Source organism: Paralichthys olivaceus, chromosome 13 (assembly GCF_024713975.1).
Source record: "Paralichthys olivaceus isolate ysfri-2021 chromosome 13, ASM2471397v2, whole genome shotgun sequence".
NCBI lineage: Eukaryota > Metazoa > Chordata > Actinopteri > Pleuronectiformes > Paralichthyidae > Paralichthys > Paralichthys olivaceus.
The window spans coordinates 166553-186743 of NC_091105.1; the positions used below are offsets into that span (position 1 = coordinate 166553).

Sequence of the window (20191 nt, forward strand, 5' to 3'; positions counted from 1 at the left end):
GCTGTTTCTTTATTCAACTATTTTATTGATTAATTCTCCAATTTGATGCTGAATGACTTTTTATTTGAATCAGAAAATAAAATTTCCTCTGCAACATAGAGGGCTAACCATTTGACATGTCATCTCAATAGAAAATAGTTTGATCATGACTGTATTGTTTTAATTATTAATTCAAATATATAAATTCACTGGGTTAAAGAGTATAAACACAGTAAATATACCTTTTTAAACCTATAAGCTTCAGCAGTGAAAAGACCGAGGGAACCTGAATGTGTCATAAATGGCGCCAACAATGACAAAGAGTGGGCGTGTATGACGTTTGAACGTATCATCTTCGTCCATTGATTGGTCACAGCCGCTGCTCTTCTGGCCAATCTCAGCAGCTGGGGGCGTGGTCTGCTGAGTGACTCATCTTTCATCCAATAGGAGCTCAGGGTGAGGAGGCGGGGCCTGCTGTGGAACATGGAGGTGTAGTTGCCGCCTGACGCCGGAGCCTCAGTTCAGTGCAGCGGCCTCACGCGCACTGTCGGACCGCAGCATGGACATGAAGAAGCGGGTGAGCGTGGAGCTGAGGAGCCGGAACCCGGCGGAGGTGAGTGTTTCCCCCCCCACACAGAAGCGACGAGTCCGACATGTTGACCCAGAAAACGGCTTCTTCAACATGGACGAAACTCCCGCGGTCTCCCCTGTTCCCCCGCCCTCTGTCCCGGTCTGATCACACCGTCGGACCGGAGCTCTGGTCCGCCTCTGACCGGAGCTCTGGTCCCGGTCAGAGGCGGAGGAGCAGCGGGTCAGAGTGGAAACTCAGTCGCTCCTGGTTCTTTGTCTCTGGTCCCGTTTCGATCCTCGTGCCGTTGGAAGCAGAGTCTGTAACCTCCGACCACGTGTCCTCTCCGGTGAACCCCCCCCCCGCAGCGGTGGACCCCCGGTCATCACCGGCCGGTACCGACCTGTGAGGCCGCTTCACCGGAGACTCCGTTTCCCTCCTTTTATCCGAGCAGCTGCCGGTGACGTCATGTGTTTACGTGTTTCTCTGTTTAGACCCGAAACTCATTTAAACGGGTCTGCGGGGTTTTGTGTGTCTGCGGGGTTGTGTGATTGAATGTGTATGATGGAGTTGTGTGTATGATGGAGTTGTGTTGTGTGTATGATGGAGTTGTGTTGTGTATGATGGAGTTGTGTTGTGCATGATGGAGTTGTGTTGTGTATGATGGAGTTGTGTTGTGTGTATGATGGAGTTGTGTTGTGTATGATGGAGTTGTGTTGTGTATGATGGAGTTGTGTATGATGGAGTTGTGTTGTGTATGATGGAGTTGTGTATGATGAGTTGTGTTGTGTATGATGGAGTTGTGTATGATGGAGTTGTGTAGTTGTGTTGTGTGTATGATGGAGTTGTGTTGTGTATGATGGAGTTGTATATGATGGGTTGTGTTGTGTATGATGGAGTTGTGTTGTGTATGATGGAGTTGTGTTGTGCATGATGGAGTTGTGTGTATGATGGAGTTGTGTTGTGTATGATGGAGTTGTGTTGTGTATGATGGAGTTGTGTTGTGCATGATGGAGTTGTGTGTATGATGGAGTTGTGTTGTGTATGATGGAGTTGTGTTGTGTATGATGGAGTTGTGTTGTGTATGATGGAGTTGTGTGTATGATGGAGTTGTGTTGTGTATGATGGAGTTGTGTAGTTGTGTTGTGTATGATGGAGTTGTGTTGTGTATGATGGAGTTGTGTTGTGTATGATGGAGTTGTGTGTGATGGAGTGTTGTGTATGATGGAGTTGTGTGTATGATGGAGTTGTGTGTATGATGGAGTTGTGTTGTGTATGATGGAGTTGTGTTGTGTATGATGGAGTTGTGTTGTGTATGATGGGGTTGTGTTGTGTATGATGGAGTTGTGTGTATGATGGAGTTGTGTGTATGATGTTGTGTTGTGTATGATGGAGTTGTGTAGTTGTGTTGTGTATGATGGAGTTGTGTGTATGATGAGTTGTGTTGTGTATGATGGAGTTGTGTTGTGTATGATGGAGTTGTGTTGTGTATGATGGAGTTGTGTTGTGTATGATGGAGTTGTGTTGTGTGTGATGGAGTTGTGTTGTGTATGATGGGTTGTGTTGTGTATGATGGAGTTGTGTAGTTGTGTTGTGTGTATGATGGAGTTGTGTATGATGGAGTTGTGTTGTGTATGATGGAGTTGTGTGTATGATGAGTTGTGTTGTGTATGATGGAGTTGTGTAGTTGTGTTGTGTATGATGAGTTGTGTTGTGCATGATGGAGTTGTGGAGTTGTGTTGTGTATGATGGAGTTGTGTATGATGGAGTTGTGTGTAGTTGTGTTGTGTGTATGATGAGTTGTGTTGTGTATGATGGAGTTGTGTGTATGATGGAGTTGTGTGTATGATGGAGTTGTGCATGATGGAGTTGTGTTGTGTATGATGGAGTTGTGCATGATGGAGTTGTGTTGTGTATGATGGAGTTGTGTATGATGGAGTTGTGCATGATGGAGTTGTGTAGTTGTGTTGTGTGTATGATGGGTTGTGTTGTGTATGATGAGTTGTGTAGTTGTGTTGTGTATGATGGGTTGTGTTGTGTATGATGGAGTTGTGTAGTTGTGTTGTGTATGATGGAGTTGTGTTGTGTATGATGGAGTTGTGTTGTGCATGATGGAGTTGTGTAGTTGTGTTGTGTGTATGATGGAGTTGTGCATGATGGAGTTGTGTGCATGATGGAGTTGTGGAGTTGTGTTGTGTATGATGGAGTTGTGTATGATGGAGTTGTGTATGATGGAGTTGTGTGTAGTTGTGTTGTGTGTATGATGAGTTGTGTTGTGTATGATGGAGTTGTGTGTATGATGGAGTTGTGCATGATGGAGTTGTGTTGTGTATGATGGAGTTGTGCATGATGGAGTTGTGTTGTGTATGATGGAGTTGTGCATGATGGAGTTGTGTAGTTGTGTTGTGTGTATGATGGGTTGTGTTGTGTATGATGGAGTTGTGTATGATGGGTTGTGTTGTGTATGATGAGTTGTGTATGATGAGTTGTGTTGTGTATGATGGAGTTGTGTTGTGTATGATGGAGTTGTGTTGTGTATGATGGAGTTGTGTTGTGTATGATGGAGTTGTGTGTATGATGTAGTTGTGTTGTGTGTATGATGAGTTGTGTTGTGTATGATGGAGTTGTGTTGTGTATGATGGGTTGTGTAGTTGTGTTGTGTGTATGATGGGTTGTGTTGTGTGTATGATGGAGTTGTGTATGATGTAGTTGTGTTGTGTGTATGATGAGTTGTGTTGTGTATGATGGAGTTGTGTGTATGATGAGTTGTGTTGTGTATGATGGGTTGTGTAGTTGTGTTGTGTGTATGATGGAGTTGTGTTGTGTATGATGGAGTTGTGTGTATGATGAGTTGTGTTGTGTATGATGGAGTTGTGTAGTTGTGTTGTGTATGATGGAGTTGTGTATGATGGGTTGTGTAGTTGTGTTGTGTGTATGATGGAGTTGTGCATGATGGAGTTGTGTGCATGATGGAGTTGTGTAGTTGTGTTGTGTATGATGGGTTGTGTTGTGTATGATGGGTTGTGTAGTTGTGTTGTGTGTATGATGAGTTGTGTTGTGTATGATGGAGTTGTGTAGTTGTGTTGTGTATGATGGAGTTGTGTTGTGTATGATGGAGTTGTGTGTATGATGGAGTTGTGTAGTTGTGTTGTGTATGATGAGTTGTGTGCATGATGGAGTTGTGTAGTTGTGTTGTGTATGATGGAGTTGTGTTGTGTATGATGGAGTTGTGTATGATGGGTTGTGTTGTGTATGATGGAGTTGTGTATGATGAGTTGTGTTGTGTATGATGGAGTTGTGTGTATGATGGAGTTGTGTTGTGTATGATGGAGTTGTGTTGTGTATGATGGGTTGTGTTGTGTATGATGGGTTGTGTAGTTGTGTTGTGTGTATGATGGGTTGTGTAGTTGTGTTGTGTATGATGAGTTGTGTTGTGTATGATGGGTTGTGTTGTGTATGATGGAGTTGTGTAGTTGTGTTGTGTATGATGGAGTTGTGTAGTTGTGTTGTGTATGATGGGTTGTGTAGTTGTGTTGTGTGTATGATGGGTTGTGTAGTTGTGTTGTGTGTATGATGAGTTGTGTATGATGGAGTTGTGTAGTTGTGTTGTGTATGATGAGTTGTGTTGTGTATGATTGGTTGTGTTGTGTATGATGGAGTTGTGTTGTGTATGATGGAGTTGTGTTGTGTGTGATGGAGTTGTGTTGTGTATGATGAGTTGTGTAGTTGTGTTGTGTGTATGATGGGTTGTGTAGTTGTGTTGTGTGCATGATGGAGTTGTGTGTATGATGGGTTGTGTTGTGTATGATGGAGTTGTGTAGTTGTGTTGTGTGTATGATGGGTTGTGTATGATGTAGTTGTGTTGTGTGTATGATGAGTTGTGTTGTGTATGATGGGTTGTGTTGTGTATGATGGGTTGTGTTGTGCATGATGGAGTTGTGTAGTTGTGTTGTGTATGATGGGTTGTGTTGTGTATGATGGGTTGTGTAGTTGTGTTGTGTATGATGGGTTGTGTTGTGTATGATGGGTTGTGTAGTTGTGTTGTGTGTATGATGGGTTGTGTCTATGATGGAGTTGTGTGTATGATGTTGTGTTGTGTATGATGGAGTTGTGTTGTGTATGATGGAGTTGTGTAGTTGTGTTGTGTATGATGGAGTTGTGTATGATGAGTTGTGTAGTTGTGTTGTGTATGATGAGTTGTGTAGTTGTGTTGTGTATAATGAGTTGTGTTGTGCCCAGGTGGCCGAGCTGGTGCTGGATAACTGTCGCTCCGGTGACGGGGAGGTGGAGGGGCTGACGGACGAGTACACGGAGCTGGAGATCCTCAGCCTGGTGAACGTCGGCCTCACTTCTCTCTCCAAACTGCCGTCGCTCCCCAAACTACACAAGGTGAGTGATGCAGTGCAGCGGTGGCCATGTTGTGACATCACCGATGGCCTCTAACTGTGTGTGTCTGTGTGTGTGTGTTTCAGCTGGAGGTGAGCGACAACACCATCTCCGGGGGTTTGGACAAGCTGGTGGAGAAGTGTCCTAATCTGACGTCCCTGAACCTGAGCGGGAACAAGATCAAGGAGCTGAGCGGCGTCGAGCCTCTGGTGAGTCTGACCTGTCAATCACACCAGGTCCTGAAGCGAGGGGCGTGTCCATCAGAACCACCAGCTGCTGCAGGGTCACAACAGACGCACATTAAAGGGGCGAGTTCTATTAACGAGTAGGGTCAGAGCCAAGTGGTCGGACGAAGAGGGCCTTAGTTTGAAAAGTGGAATAAAGACGATGCGTCTCTTTGTGTCTCTTTGTGTCTTTGCAGCAGAGCCTGAAGAACCTGAAGAGTCTGGACCTGTACAGCTGTGAGGTGACGACGCTGGACGACTACAGAGAGGCCGTGTTCGAGCTGCTGCCTCAGCTCACATACCTGGACGGATTCGACCAGGACGACAACGAGGCTCCAGACTCTGAGGGCGACAACGGTGAGAGCGAGAAAAACATTTTAACATGGATACGGTTTGTAAGAGTTTCCATGGAAACACAGACGTGAGGTGATCATCAGATCAGACGTTGAGTTCCAACTTTGTTCCAGATGATGACGATGAAGCCGGACCAACCAGAGATGAGGACGAGGACGATGAAGAGTCTGAAGGAGAAGAGGTCGGACTGTCGTACCTGATGAAGGAGGGAATCCAGGTGTGTGTGGCCAATCTATATTATATTTGAAGTGTGATGTCACTTCCTGTCAGGTGATTTGCTCTGACGAGTTGGTTAATAACGTTAACTCAGAATCAGCAGGTTGTAGTTTCACACTGTGACCACAGAGAGGTGCTATCGTTCACTGTAAATGTTTGCTGTCAGGATGAAGAAGATGATGGAGACTATGTGGAGGAAGAGGAGGAGGACGAAGAGGAGGACGGAGGTTTGTTTGTTTTTATTCTTCTCAGTGACTCATCCTCAAACTCTTCTGCGATATTCTGTCACTTGGTTCATCGTCTCTTTTTATTTACAAGATGTTCTTTATTCTGTTCACGTGTGGTTTTTATGTATGAACGTTATTGTTTCATACATGTTCGACATGTTTTATTAAAACTTGTTCAACATGTTGGATTTGAAAAACAACTACATTAACAAAAGAATAGGGAAGAGGTGTGTGTGTGAGATTGAACACAGACACACAACAGGCAGCACCTGCTGTGTGTCTGTTTTTAATAACTTGTATGATCTTATTTTCGTCAGACGATGACGTCGCTGGTGTTCAGGGGGAGAAGAGGAAGAGGGAAGCGGAGGATGATGATGATGATGATGATGACGACGACGACGATGATGATGAATAATTAACACACACACACACCCGACCTCGCCGGGTGCGTCAGACAGACAGGGAACAGCTGTGATGGATCGGCTTCCATATTGACATGTTTAACTTTTTACAGTGTAGAGTCGGTGCTGCAGCAGTGACTCTACACTGTAAGAAAAAAACACACCGCTGGTTTGTCATCAGATGAAAATTGAGCGACAACATAAAAACTATTTAAATTTTTTATGACAAGACTCTGACGTTGTGTTCTGTTATTTTCTGGTGCAGTGAAAACTTTAAAGCTTTAAATCAGCTGTATCTGAATTATTTTCTGTATCAGTTCATTGATTATTGGTCCGTTTTTTCTGTCGTGTTGTCACTTAAGAAACTCATTTTTTTCATCTCTGGAATTTCTCAACCAGAAGTTCAGTTAGTAAAAAAACTACCCCCGTGTACTCTGGGACTATGAAATCGACTGTTACTCGCTGAGCCCTCTGCTGCGGCCGCTCTGGTCTGTCGCTCCGTGTAAATACAAGTGACGTCGTCCATGTTGGTTTCTGTGGTTTGGATTTTATTTTTTTATTCCTGTCGTCTGATCGTTGATGTAACCAGATGTTTTTTGATTAAAAACTGATTCCTTCAGTCAAACCTTGTCGAGTCATCTCCTTCAATAAATTATAATTGTCAATTAACATCACAAAGATTCAGGTACCAAGGTTTTTTTCTGGAAAATAAAATGAATTAATTCTGATCAAAGAAATAATGACAAATGAGAGAATGAATAATTAATCAGAAAATGTTTCGATGACCAACATGCTAGTTGTTTACCTGTTGTCAAAGTGTAAGACCAGTAGCTGAAGCTGTAACCATGACAACCAGTGTCACATGACAGGAAGTTTAGTACATTTGATTCTGTGACACAAACTTAAAAAGAACATGAAATGTGAATCAAACATTTTCTTCTTGCGTCCGGTTAATTATTTTATTTAATCATAGAAATTAAAGAGACATTTACAAACTGCAATTTTTTTTATTGAAACCTGAATAAATGTTTTTTTTATACATGTTTAAAATTATTAAAGATATCTTCTGAATTGTTGCAGTTCTGGTTATCACCACACAGTGGCAACACAGCTCAGTTAATTTTGTTAAAAACATCCTTTAACATTTGAAATATTTAATTGAAAGAACACTTTTATTTTACTTAAATGTGTGTGTTCGTGTGTGTGTCCACAGCTGCTCATCGTATTTGTCATGAACAAAGACACATGTTCCTTATATGGGAGTAAAGGACTTGGGTGCGGCTTCACACACAGGAAGTGAAACAGTCGGTTCTTGTAAATTTCCCTCTTGATGATGTCATCACATCCATCGGCTGGAGTCAGATCAGCTGCCTGATGACGTCACTGACAAGTTATGAATCAGTGAAGACGTTTACGGATCAAACTTAATTTATTCAAGTCAAAGTTTCCATTTTCCAAATTTACTTTATTCTGATGTTGAGAAACAAAGTGAATCAAGATTGATTTCAGAATCATGACGTCAGAAGAAAACAGATCGGACATGAGGAAAATCAAATGATAAAAGTGATGACTCAGCAAGTTTGACCTCTTTAAGAGATTTTACTGACGTCGCCTCAGAACAGAAATTCATTGATTTGATTTGTTTCTGTCAGTGTTAATAAAGTTTTTGTATTGAAGGCCGACATCCTTTCATCTTTAACTCTTTAACTGACACCAGAAACAAACCAGGTACAAAAAAACCTCGGAGAGACAGTTTGATGGAAGAGGAATGCGTTTCATAAAATACGACATCTTTGTTTTCACTTAAAGTGAGTCAGATGTTTAGACGTACGTGTCTCAGACAAAATTCTTTAGTGCGCAATGTGAACACGTGTGAGAACAATGTGTGACGTGTCTGATGCTGCTCTCAGTTCTCGTCTCCTCGAGGTTGGTTGTAATGTGTAACTTCACCACCAGATGTCTCTAAATATCATGCATGTCACTAAAGCCTAGTTTATGCTTCTGCGTCACGTCGACGCCGTACCTACGGCGTAGGTCGTTGAGCATTCGAAGTTCTGCATCGAGGGAACGCATTGCTCTGCAATTCACCGCCATGCCGCTAGGGGGTGTAGCGGTGTGTTTGTGTGGTTTTAGCCGAATCCTCGCTTTTTCTTCCGTAAAGTAAACAACAGTAAACAATGGCGACCGAGGTGGAGCAGCTGTATGTGTTGTTGGAGCTCATCAATATTGAAGAACAAATGCTTATATTGCAAATGTTGAAGCGCAAGCTACAAAGAAAACGTTTGCGGAGGTGTTTTTTACGACGAGGAAGAAAGACCGGAAAAGCAACTGCCGGAACTTACGTTCTGAGCGGACCAATCACAGCGCTTACGGTCCCCGTCGACGTCCGCGTAGTTAGGATTTTTGGGAGGCGCACGTCAGGCTACGGCGTAGGGGTCTGCGTCTACGGCGTAGCTACACCGTAGCTACGGCGTAGACGTGACGCAGAAGCATAAACTAGGCTTAACTCCTTCACGTTGAACCTGTCACTTCATGTTACGACAATTTTCGTCCATTTAAAAGTCAGAACCTTCTCCATGTGATGGAGACGATCCGTCAACATGAACGCGATTGACTTCCTCACATTGGGAGGAAATGAAATTCTGCGCTCGTACCGTCTGTTCTCCAGTTTGTGTCCAGCTGCATAAAACTTCATCCTCTTCACGTCATCTGAGCAGAAATGACGGAGATGTAGAATATGAGGTTTTTCCTCGGGTCCAATTCGTCTTGGCACATTTTCCTAATGTCTGATCAGAGACTTCAGATAAGTGAAGGTTCCACAGGTGTGTTCCGACATTTTGTAGCTGAGGACAGAATCGTGACCTCAGCTGGATTTCTGTTCGTTTTCTTTCTCTGAACGTTTCACATCACTCGACACTGATCAGTCTCCTCCTGACCCTGAATTTCTCTGGTCCGGACTGAACCGGTTTGAACCAGACTGAGTCACATCAGCTTCTGACGTCTGGGTTTGGTTTCTTGCTAAGGGGAGACAGTGAGTCCAGTTCTCGATACAACACCTTCAGCTCCTTGACCTCCTCCAGAACTTCGCGGGCCTGACGCCAGGTGGTCGCCGCCTCCTTCAGGAGTCTCTCTGCTTCGGCCGGCTCCTCCCCCTTCGCCTCCCACCGCACTTCTGTCAGCAGCTGCTCCGTCTTCTGCAGCTTCTTGCCGATCAGCTCTTGCAGCTGGTTGATCAGTGTCACGGTGGCGGTCGGTGTTGACATGGTCGCAGTCTTGTTCTTAGTAACTTTACTCTCTGAATGTGACAGAATCTCGTCCATGGAGACGCAGCGATTCTTCCCTGCCGTCGTCAGATGCTGTCCTGGCTGAGGCGTTTGCTTCCACACCACTGCCACCTCACGAGGAAGGCTGTGGGATTTCCCAGAAGCATCAGCAGTCCTGGCAGAAAGAGTGCCGTCAGTTTTGGACCTGGGACAGTCTGGACTGAGGAGACATGTCTCCAGGTTGACCTTGAGCGCATCGCAGACGACTGCTTCCTTTGGTGGAGCGCCTTCCTCCTGAATCAGGTCCAGAGTCAAAGTCCCGTCCAACAACGACGTCGAGGCCTGGAGGAGGAGGAGTCTTTTATTATTTATAAAACAGCTGTAAATATCCTCAGCTGTCAGAGTCTTAAAGAACAACATTTGATGCTGAAACTGTCATACTAACCACGGCCAGCAGGTGGCCTCTGCTCGGCAGTCTACGATTGTGAGGAATCTTCACTCGATCTCGAGTCAGATGAGAAAGCTGCGAGTCGTCAACGGTTACCTGAAACACAACGCGTCAGCTACAGTTCCTCTAACCACCACCAGATGCTGCTGTGATCAAGCTGTCTATTGAAGTGAATAAAAAAACCTCCAACTCTTCAAAGCCAAAGTCAGTTCAATAATAATATGAATAATGTGTCATTAATAATAATAATGATTACAACAATGATGATGTTTGTAATGATACTAATAACTCAGCACCATCATTTCCTCCACAGTCTCAAAGTGCTGCTCATGGTTCACCTGTTGGTTTCTCTAGATGAAGAAGATCTGAAGCTCTTCACCTTCTCTGTGAAGAGTCTGGAGATCATGGATGTTAGGATTTGGTGCCAAACAGATCAGACATGAGGTTTACTGGGTTCTCGAGAAGAACATTATCTTATCTTATATTGATTATTCATGTTTATATGAATACAACTGTGTATGTTTATAAACTACGATCAGATTGTGTCTTTGTTGTTTTACACTGATTTGAACTTGGATGGAAAAAAACAACATCGATGACATGAACGTTTCTTTCAGTCGTGAACACGATGGCTGAGAGAACCAGTATTGATCAGAGTATTGATCAGAGTATTGATCAGAGTATTGATCAGAGTATTGATTGGTGGAAAAAAGGCGAAGGTTGTTGTCTGCATGTGATTCAGCAGACACACTTTCTGGTGCTGTAACTGAAATAAACACGACGACAGGAAGTTTGTAAAATCAGTCGTCAGTGACACAGAGCAGAGAAAATCACTGAACCTGGAATAAAAATAAAGATTCATGACTGCGAGCTTCACAGGAGACAAACAAACTGTCGGTTTGAACTATAAACTGCAGATAAACAACATGTCGGATCCCTAAACTAAAGCCAAATCATCTGGATCAGCCACTAGTGTCTGGCTGCAGTATTACTCATTAACCTCCTCCATGTTAGCAGATAGGACATGGACCAAACTAAAGAATCAAAGATGACGTTCGATCACTGATGTTTGTTCAAGTGTTTCTCATCAGTTTGGTTTAAATCGTTATTTGATGATATAAAAACAGGCGGAGACGTCATGATTGACAGCTGATACTGACTCAGGATTGGTCGAGACCTTGTCCTTGATGCCACTGCTCCAAGAACTCTGCTGCTCAGACTTTACATTGATGTTATTATCTTTTTAATTGAATTATAATATTGATGTTATTATCACATGAATCTGAGGGCGATGTCTTTACCTCGTCCAGGATCCTGTTCTTCGCTCTGGTGATGGAAACGTTTAGGACGTTAATCCAGGATTCTTTCTCCTCAGGACTGACGGCCAGGAAGATCAGGTTCGGAGCCTACACCGCAAACATTCACCTTATTTAAATGATTTACAAATGAACACAATCAAACTAACATGAACTCTAACGTCAACTACATCACTGTTAGCTTCCAGCTACAATTAAACATTAGCTTGTTGCTTTGTTTCCACTGTTAACTGTCAATGTTTTTGTTACCTTGATTATTGTCAGCAAATATTGAATCTATAATAATGCTAACATGTTATTGCTACTTTCTTGTTAGTATGTTTAGCTTATTATTAGCTATTAACTTTGTATTAGATGTATTGCAGATAACTTGTGTTAGCATGTCTGTATATTAGCTTTTGTCTTTGATTCTAGCATGTTTAAACTTGTTATAAGCTAGTTATTTGAATGATTAAGCTTGAAATTAACTTTTAATTCTATTCCTTGTTTTACTATGTAGGTATAGTAACTGTTTGTTTTGGTATTAGCAGTTATTAGCCTGTTTGAGAATGCTAAAGCCCAAGTAGTACTAGGTTTTTCTCCTCTCAGCATGTGTCTTTAATGTTAGCATGATCACACATTTTGTGAAATGTTCTTTGCATTTACATTGTTTTTAGTTTTTATTTAATAGGTGTTTATGCGAAAAAAAACTTTGATGCTAGCTTGTTTACTAGTTTTTAGATCAGGGTTAGGGTTGTTAGCATGTTTGAACTATCTGATGATAATTTGATATTTGTCTCTTTACATGTTAATAACAAATTATGAATTGTTCTATCTTGTGTTTGCATGTTGTAGAATAGTTTTAGCTTGTGTTAGCGTGTTGCTAACTTGTTTGTAATTGTTGAAGTTACATCTTTAAGTAAATGTGAATGATATTGATTCTTATTCTTCTTAAAGACAGATACATATTCAGACAGACAGGTGTACAGACAGGTAGTCAGACAGTCAGAAAGACAGGTGTACCGTGTTGCCTGGCGTGCTGCAGCGCTGCAGTCTGAACTTGCTGTGACTCTTTTTGCTGCGACTCTTGTTCTTGCGTATTTCTTCACAGCGTTCGTAATCAGAAAGATCAAACAGCTCATCAGCCCGACTCGGCTCCTTTACCTGCACCAAGGGTCAGAGGTCACAGGTCAGGTGACAGTGAGGGGGTGGAGCCTCTGTTCCCAGGGGCCTGTTCACTATTTATCGGGGTAAACCCTGAAGTCCCGCCCACTCTCAGGTGACTTTATTAACGTTTCAACTCAGCTGCTTCTAATTCTACCTGAAACTCGACTGCCGGCTGGTTTTTATTCTTCGGTTTCAGATCAACATCAACATGCAAACAAAGTCAAACAAAGTCAAACAGACATGGAAACTTTCTTCAGTCGATTTAAATAGAAAATCAAGTGATTTTCATAATGACACAAACACACACACACACACAGAAGAAACCCACAGAGGAGTTTGTGTGTCTCCAAAAGCTAAACTGCAGCTCATTGATCGTCATGGAAACAACATCCATTATTAACCAGCTTTAAACTGAGACTTCCTGGGAGAGAGGCCACACCCACTACACTCTCACACTCTGTCTGTATTGTCAGTCGTTAAATGATCAATGTTCAATAACCAGAGTTCAGCCTCTGACATGATGAGTCTGACCTCTGACCTTGAATTTACCCCTGAGACTCCAGAATTGTTTAGTGGACTCACACTCACACACACACACGCACACACACACACACACACACACACACACACACACACACACACACACTACAAACACACACACGCCTATATACCTGAGTGAAGTAGGTTTCCCCATCAAATCGTGATCTGACACCCCCCCCAAATGTGTGTGTGTGTGTGTGTGTTAGTGTGAGTGTGTGTGTGTGTGTGTGGTTTCTCTGGTGTCACACAGTGTTTCTATTCCTGGTCAAACAGGAAGTTGAGCTGCTGAAAGCAGAAGTTTCTCATGAATTAAAATGGTCTGAACATTGAACCACTGTGAGGACGTTGAGGAGTGAGGTTCCACAGGGCAGCGTCCTGGGTCCTTGATCTTCTGTCTATCACAGCTCAATATTCAGAACCTTGTCTGAACCTCCTCCATTTCTAGAACTTCTCTCAGATATTTTTTCAATTTCAGCAACAAAGCTTTTGTCGCGTTTAGCAAATCGATTGAAAGCAGAAATGATAAGAGGCTTTCAGGCTTAGGGTTCTACAAGGATGTTCTGTGTGTGATAAAGGTTCTGTGAGGACGTTCCGTCCTGTTACAGCAGTGAAACCAGAGACCTCTGTGTGTCTGCAGCTCAGACTGAAACTTGACTCCTGCAGAATTTCAACCATAGAAAGTGGAGGAGGAACATTCTGGTTCCACACAGAACCACACACACATTACAGACTACGACATAGTACTACACAGTACGACACAGTACTACACAGTACGACACAGTACTACACACCTGGACACCAAATCTGTTTGTTTAAAGTGATCCTTTAAACTTGGAACAGAGAACATCAGAACCAGGTCTGTTAGAACCTGCAGATGTTCTGTAAGTCCATAAAAAACAGGATGTGGAGCATCGCACATGACACCGCATCACCATGGCAACAATTAAAGTTCTAAACGAGGCACCAGCTACTGATCCCCTCCAACTATTAGCTAACGATGTGGCCCCGCCCCTTTTAACTCACCTCCTTCTCACAGATGAACAGCTGATCTCCTCGCACAACCACAAACCGGTTTTTCCAGATCTCTCTGAAGATCCCTCTCCCACAGAACTTTCTGATCCAGCCCACTTTATCGGGCTGAAGGTTCTGTGACGCAGAATCCTGTGGACCCTGTACACAGGAAACAGGAAGTGAAGTCAGGTTAAAGATTTCAACCTAAATTGTAATAGATGACTCAGCTCGTCACACTGGTCACTTTCTTTTATCTCCACTATTCAATCTTTTTTATCAGTTTGTTGTGTGTTTATTGTGTGTTTAATGTATGTTTGTTGTGTGTTTAATGTATGTTTGTTGTGTGTTTAATGTATGTTTGTTGTGTATTTAATGTATGTTTGTTGTGTATCTGTTGTGTGTTTATTGTATGCTTGTTGTAAATCTGTTGTTTATTTGTTGTATGTTTATTGTATGCTTGTTGTGTATCTGTTGTATGTTTATTGTATGTTTGTTGTAAATCTGTTGTTTATTTGTTGTATGTTTATTGTATGCTTGTTGTGTATCTGTTGTATGTTTATTGTATGCTTGTTGTGTATCTGTTGTGTTTATTGTGTATTTGTTGTATGCCTGTTTTAAATCTGTTGTATGTTTATTGTATGTTTGTTGTAAATCTGTAGTTTATTTGTTGTATGTTTATTGTATGCTTGTTGTGTATCTGTTGTGTGTTTATTGTGTATTTATTGTATGCCTGTTTTAAATCTGTTGTGTGTTTATTGTGTATTTGTTGTATGCCTGTTTTAAATCTGTTGTATGTTTATTGTATGTTTGTTGTAAATCTGTTGTTTATTTGTTGTATGTTTATTTTATGCTTGTTGTGTATCTGTTGTGTTTATTGTGTATTTGTTGTATGCCTGTTTTAAATCTGTTGTGTGTTTATTGTATGTTTGTTGTCGGTTTATTGTGTATTTATATCTTTTTCTCACTTTTCCTCTTTAAACCGCTCTTATTGTGAAAACCGGAAGTGGATTGATGTATCGGTCAGAGTTTCCTTCAAAATAAAAGCTTCAAAGGAGAATCCTATTGTTCCTCTTACTCAGGTTAAACGTGATTAAAATAACCGTCACGCGCGGCCGGTATGGGGGTCGGTTCCGGTTGCACTCACCCGTTTCCCGGAGCAGTTTTTCTTCATGCTGCCGGTTTCGGGACTTCACTTCTTGGTAACTCCGTTATCCGTCCTCGGTGGGGCGGGAGGAGGAGGAGACGATGAGCCGGTAACAGCGGGTAAAGTCCGCTTCGGCCGCTCCTCAGCTGTCGGTGCTCGGTGTGGCTCCCCTCGTCGCCCCGCTGCTCCTTGCTGCTGCCGCCGGACTCCGCTGCTCTCTGACCGGCCGGGGGCCGCTCTGTGAGTCGGTGTCCGGTTACTCCTCCTCCTCCTCCTCCTCCGGACTCCCCGCTGGCTCAGCGGCTCCTCGGCAGCCCCACAGCGCCCTCCACCGGTTAAATGTTATGTGATCAGGTGTCCACATACTTACACATGTATAATATGTATATATATATATATATATATATATATATATATATATATATATATATATATATGTGTGTGTGTGTGTGTGTGGACAGATGTTTGTAAAGTGGGTCAGACAGATGTGCAGATTATTTACTGACACGCCCACAGATCAGACGTCACCTGTTTTAAGGCCTCAGTTTTTGAAGCCAGAAGTGACCATATTTGGAGGAGTGGGGGGTGGAGCCTGACTGGGGCCCGTAGACACTGCCCGCCCACCTGTACCTATTGGATAGTTTTAGCTGTCAATCACACTGTGGTATCCACCCCCCTTACATCCGGTGCTTTATGGTCTATTTGACTCTAAATGATGTAATAATTGAATAAATGAACATGAACTCCGTTTAGATTCAGAGTTTAAAAAATGAATAAACCATTAATGACGTTTGATTTTTCAATTGTAAAAAATAAAAATGATTATCTCAGTGTTGATTGAATCAGTGTTGAACTAATCCGTCTCTTTATGTTGCAATGAGGTCACAGTGTGTGTAAATGAAATCCAAATAGCTCGAACTCCGCTAACAGCAGTTAGCCACCATGCTAACGTCCTGTCAACAGAACCAGCTCAACCTCCGACCGGCCACCCGCTGCTCGTCTCTGTGGTCTCCATGGTAACCACTGATTGATGTTTGAGGTTTGTGGAGAAGATTCTTTTTAAGTATATACAAAATTCATGCGTTCAACTAAAACAACTTTTTCTTTAGATTGTTTTTTCTTCAAGATAAAACTGAATGAATGTAACTTATTTAACTTCTGTATTAAAAAAGATAAAACTTATGACACATCAACATTATATCAACAACATTATATTTAATCCACAAACCAAACATGAAGGAGGTCCTCGTAGAACACCCACTCTCTTTTTATTTCATATTCACTGAATACTGATGAATATTTATTGTGATGAGATGAAGTGAAGTTAGATTCATTGATATTCTTATCACTCTGAACTGATGCCTCTGATTGGCTCTAGTCAGCTGTCAATTACAGTGATGCTGGTGCTCTTCCCCGATGGGGGCGCTGTTGTCTGATCCTTCACTTCCCCTGCCGTTCCCAGAAGTCAGCACGTGTCCTTTAATCCAACCAATCGGGCGCTCTCCTCCCACAGCCTCCTTGCCACAGCATCGTCCCGCCCCTCCAGAGCGACGTCCTTCTCTGCACAGTCACTGAACACACACATGGACGTACTCAGACATTTTATTAAAAGACGTTTGTGTTCTCACATACAGAACCTCCTGAACATTTGAGGAAAACGTCAGAACCTCAATTCATGTCTGAAAATATCTTCAGATTCAGCTAATGTGATAAAATGAGTTTATTTCTGTTCCAGAGCTTTTGACTCTGTCTTCCTCAGTCATCATTCATGAGACAGTTGAAGAAGCATTGTGTAGGACAACGTCATTTTCTCTTTGTATCTCCACATGTCAAACTCCTAAAGACGCAGTGTCCCCATGACAACTGAGAATCTTCACAGACAAGCTCATGGATCAATAATAAATCAGTCATATTAAATAAACGATGTAAAGAAGTCTCTGTGAAACACCTGCACCATGAAACTCAACAGTTTGTGTGTATTCTATTTCAGACTCCACCCCCAGCCTCTACCTGAAGTAGCATCCGGATCGTTCCTCCAGACCCGGTGTGATGGAGCAGTAAATGCTGGTCTGAGCGCCCTGACTGGGAGTCTTCATGAGCAGCAGGGAGGGGAGGCTCAGCAGCGCCCCCAGCAGGGGGAACCAGCCCTGAACATGACGACCCAGTTCAGTCCGGATAACACCCGGGTGGAGACAGAACGACGACACTCCAGAACCTGAAGACCACGTACACAGTCAGTACTGGATGTAAATAAAGATACAAACACTGCCATGATGTAATTTACATTCAGAGTCTGTGCAGTGATTTTAAGGTCCCGCCCACACATGCTCTCGATCACTAATTAATGTCTCATCTGCTAACATGGAGGAGGCATGGTTTATGACCTATACTGCAGCCAGACACCAGGGGGCGATTGAGAAAGTTTGTCTTCACTTTGGGAGGCGTCATGGCGTCCATCTTTAATTACAGTTTGTGGTTTAAAAACTATCGTGTTGTTTCAAGTGTTTAGTGTTTGCGGGGACCTCTGAGTCGTCGGGCCAGTTCTCTGGAGAACAGGACGTTGGCCAGTTTGCTCTGTCGGTAGCTCTCCAGTGAGCTGTACGGCCTCCTGCTGAAGAACAGGTCGTCACAGTCGAGACGACCTGAAGAAAAAACCATGGATGAGGTTTAAAAACAACAAACATCAGAGGTCAAACAGAGGTCACAGGTCAAACAGAGGTCAGAGGTCAAACCTCCCCGATGGGCGATGGATGACACATTGACCACTCGACTGGGGGCGGAGCTCTTCAGTTTCGGAAGCAGCAGATTGGTCATTAAGAAGTGACCCAGATGATTGACAGCCAGCTGAGTCTCAAAACCATCTTCTGTCAGCCATTTTGGACACATCATCACTCCTACAGACAAGTACAGACAGGTACAGACAGATACAGACAGACAGGTACAGACAGGTACAGACAGTTACAGACAGTTACAGACAGTTACAGACTGTTACAGACAGGTACAGACAGTTACAGACTGTTACAGACAGATACAGACAGTTACAGACAGATACAGACAGTTACAGACTGTTACAGACAGACAGGTACAGACAGTTACAGACAGATACAGACAGACAGGTACAGACAGTTACAGACAGTTACAGACAGTTACAGACTGTTACAGACAGGTAGACAGACTCACCTGCGTTGTTTATCAGGATGTCCAGTCGCTCTTCACTGTCCAGGAAATCTTTAGCGAACTGTCTGACGGAGTAAACAGAGGCGAGGTCCAGGTGTCTGATCACCACGTTACCGTTTCCTGTCGACCGCCGGATCTCCTCTGCTGCTCGCTCCGCCCGCGTCAGGTCCCTGCACGCCATCACCACCCGGGCCCCTGGTCCACAACAGAAACACACCAAGGGCTCATTTATAACTTGACAAAACAAAACAAGGTCTAAAAGATGCGTACGCCACTTCTCACGCTAACATTAGGATTTATAAAAACAAACTTGACAAAACACATTTCCAGGCCTTTGTGCGCATGAAGACTTTTAGTATGTTTTTAAATGAGGCCCCTGAACATCACACAGATGAAAACGTCTCACACACACACACACACACAAACTGAACCCACACCCACACACACACACACACACAATAATCCCTGTAATCGGTTCAGATGGTTTCAGCCTCTGACGTTACGTTGACCTCTGACCTCTGCAAGTGTCACATTAACAAAGTCTGCTCGCTTAATTTTCAAATATTTTAAATTTTAAATTCATAATTTAATTCATCAAACTTTAAAAAGTCACGGCCAATTCGATATCTTTTAAATACGATGTGATGATAATAATAATAATGTAAATGTCCCCACAATGTGAGTAAAACACAACCACACACTGACCTCTATGTGCCAGATCTCTGCTCGTCTCTTTGCCGATGCCAGTGTTTGCTCCGGTGATCAGAACCGTCTTTCCGTCCAGACGAACTGGACAACGACACACGCCACCTGCGATCCACCTCCTCAGCACTGCCACGCCTGTTCACACACACAGAGCTGTTACCATGGAAACAACAGCACAACATGATGAATGTAATAATTTGTTGTAATTTGTATTTTTTGAAACAGAACTTGAATCTTTTCATCCCAGTCTCGGTTTTTAGTGGTTTTATAAGATAGACGTTCATGAACGTGATCATTTCATCAGTGTGACAAGAAGCTGAAAACTAAAGTGAGTTAAGGAAACGCTGAAGTTGAATTAATAACATTTAAACGTGTGTTTGTTCACGTTTTCATGTTCGACTCCTGATGCTCAGACAGAGACTCACAATCAGGATGTTAAAGGGAACATGTGACATCAGTGAGTTTCATTTTGTTTCATAAATCAAAGTGATCCAGGATCAGATTCATCTGATTAACGTCTGATTTAAAATCACTGCAGCACAAATCAAACACAGTCACATAAACTCATGGTTACATCAATAATGACTATAACTGTTGATCAGAAACTGTGGAACTGCTGCTGACGATTATTCTCACTGATGATGAATTGATTGACAGAATTAGTTTCCAGTGTGACGAACTAATGATTTTAAATGTTGACAGGAGGTCGAAGAGTGAAACTGATGTGAATCATTGAAACATGAGAGAGTGATGAAGAATGAGACGTCTTACACATCAGAGAGAGTCCCAGCACAGCTCCGCACCTCAGCAGCAGGCCCCCCCGAACCTCCTCCATCCCTGTGTCCGACCCCCCGGCCCCGGCCCCGGCCCCGGCCCCGGGCCACGGCAGCATCAGAAACCCTCCTGTAGCTGCAGCTCTCATCCTGCTGCCGGAACACACTGAGGCCGAGCCAGGCCAGGGGGCGGGGCCGAGGACAGGGGGCGGGGCAGATTAACAGATTAGAGCAGATTATCCTGAACCGAGTTTATCTGAGATCAGAGTTAAGAACAAAAAGTACACAACGCAACAAGAACAACACATGTACA

General features: G+C 43.1%; 3 protein-coding genes and 1 long non-coding RNA gene across 4 annotated transcripts; 2 read left to right on the forward strand and 2 right to left on the reverse strand.

Moving 5' to 3' along the window:
* The first annotated feature begins 49 nt into the window (after nucleotides 1-49).
* On the forward strand, nucleotides 50-6980 carry LOC109645108 (acidic (leucine-rich) nuclear phosphoprotein 32 family, member E). The gene is made up of 7 exons (XM_069536748.1): nucleotides 50-592; nucleotides 4787-4936; nucleotides 5020-5142; nucleotides 5355-5514; nucleotides 5625-5728; nucleotides 5894-5954; nucleotides 6272-6980. The coding sequence occupies exons 1-7, from the start codon at nucleotides 539-541 to the stop codon at nucleotides 6367-6369; spliced, it is 750 nt and encodes a 249-aa protein (XP_069392849.1). The 5' UTR covers nucleotides 50-538; the 3' UTR covers nucleotides 6370-6980.
* Nucleotides 6981-7799: 819 nt separating this feature from the next.
* plekho1b (pleckstrin homology domain containing, family O member 1b) lies at nucleotides 7800-15564 on the reverse strand. The gene is made up of 6 exons (XM_020110619.2): nucleotides 15224-15564; nucleotides 14092-14238; nucleotides 12385-12525; nucleotides 11368-11472; nucleotides 10064-10162; nucleotides 7800-9960 (listed from the first exon to the last, which is right to left on the reverse strand). Exons 1-6 carry the CDS (start codon nucleotides 15248-15250, stop codon nucleotides 9343-9345), a joined length of 1137 nt encoding a protein of 378 aa, XP_019966178.2. The 5' UTR covers nucleotides 15251-15564; the 3' UTR covers nucleotides 7800-9342.
* A 905-nt stretch (nucleotides 15565-16469) lies between these two features.
* Nucleotides 16470-20042, reverse strand: LOC109645107 (retinol dehydrogenase 13). Its single transcript, XM_069536749.1, has 7 exons — nucleotides 19877-20042; nucleotides 19106-19240; nucleotides 18404-18595; nucleotides 17956-18117; nucleotides 17746-17865; nucleotides 17234-17438; nucleotides 16470-16794 (listed from the first exon to the last, which is right to left on the reverse strand). Exons 1-7 carry the CDS (start codon nucleotides 20025-20027, stop codon nucleotides 16689-16691), a joined length of 1071 nt encoding a protein of 356 aa, XP_069392850.1. The 5' UTR covers nucleotides 20028-20042; the 3' UTR covers nucleotides 16470-16688.
* On the forward strand, nucleotides 18092-18500 carry LOC138413467 (uncharacterized). Its single transcript, XR_011245823.1, has 3 exons — nucleotides 18092-18221; nucleotides 18252-18339; nucleotides 18370-18500. It is a non-coding gene; the product is annotated as an uncharacterized lncRNA (long non-coding RNA).
* Nucleotides 20043-20191: the final 149 nt, after the last annotated feature.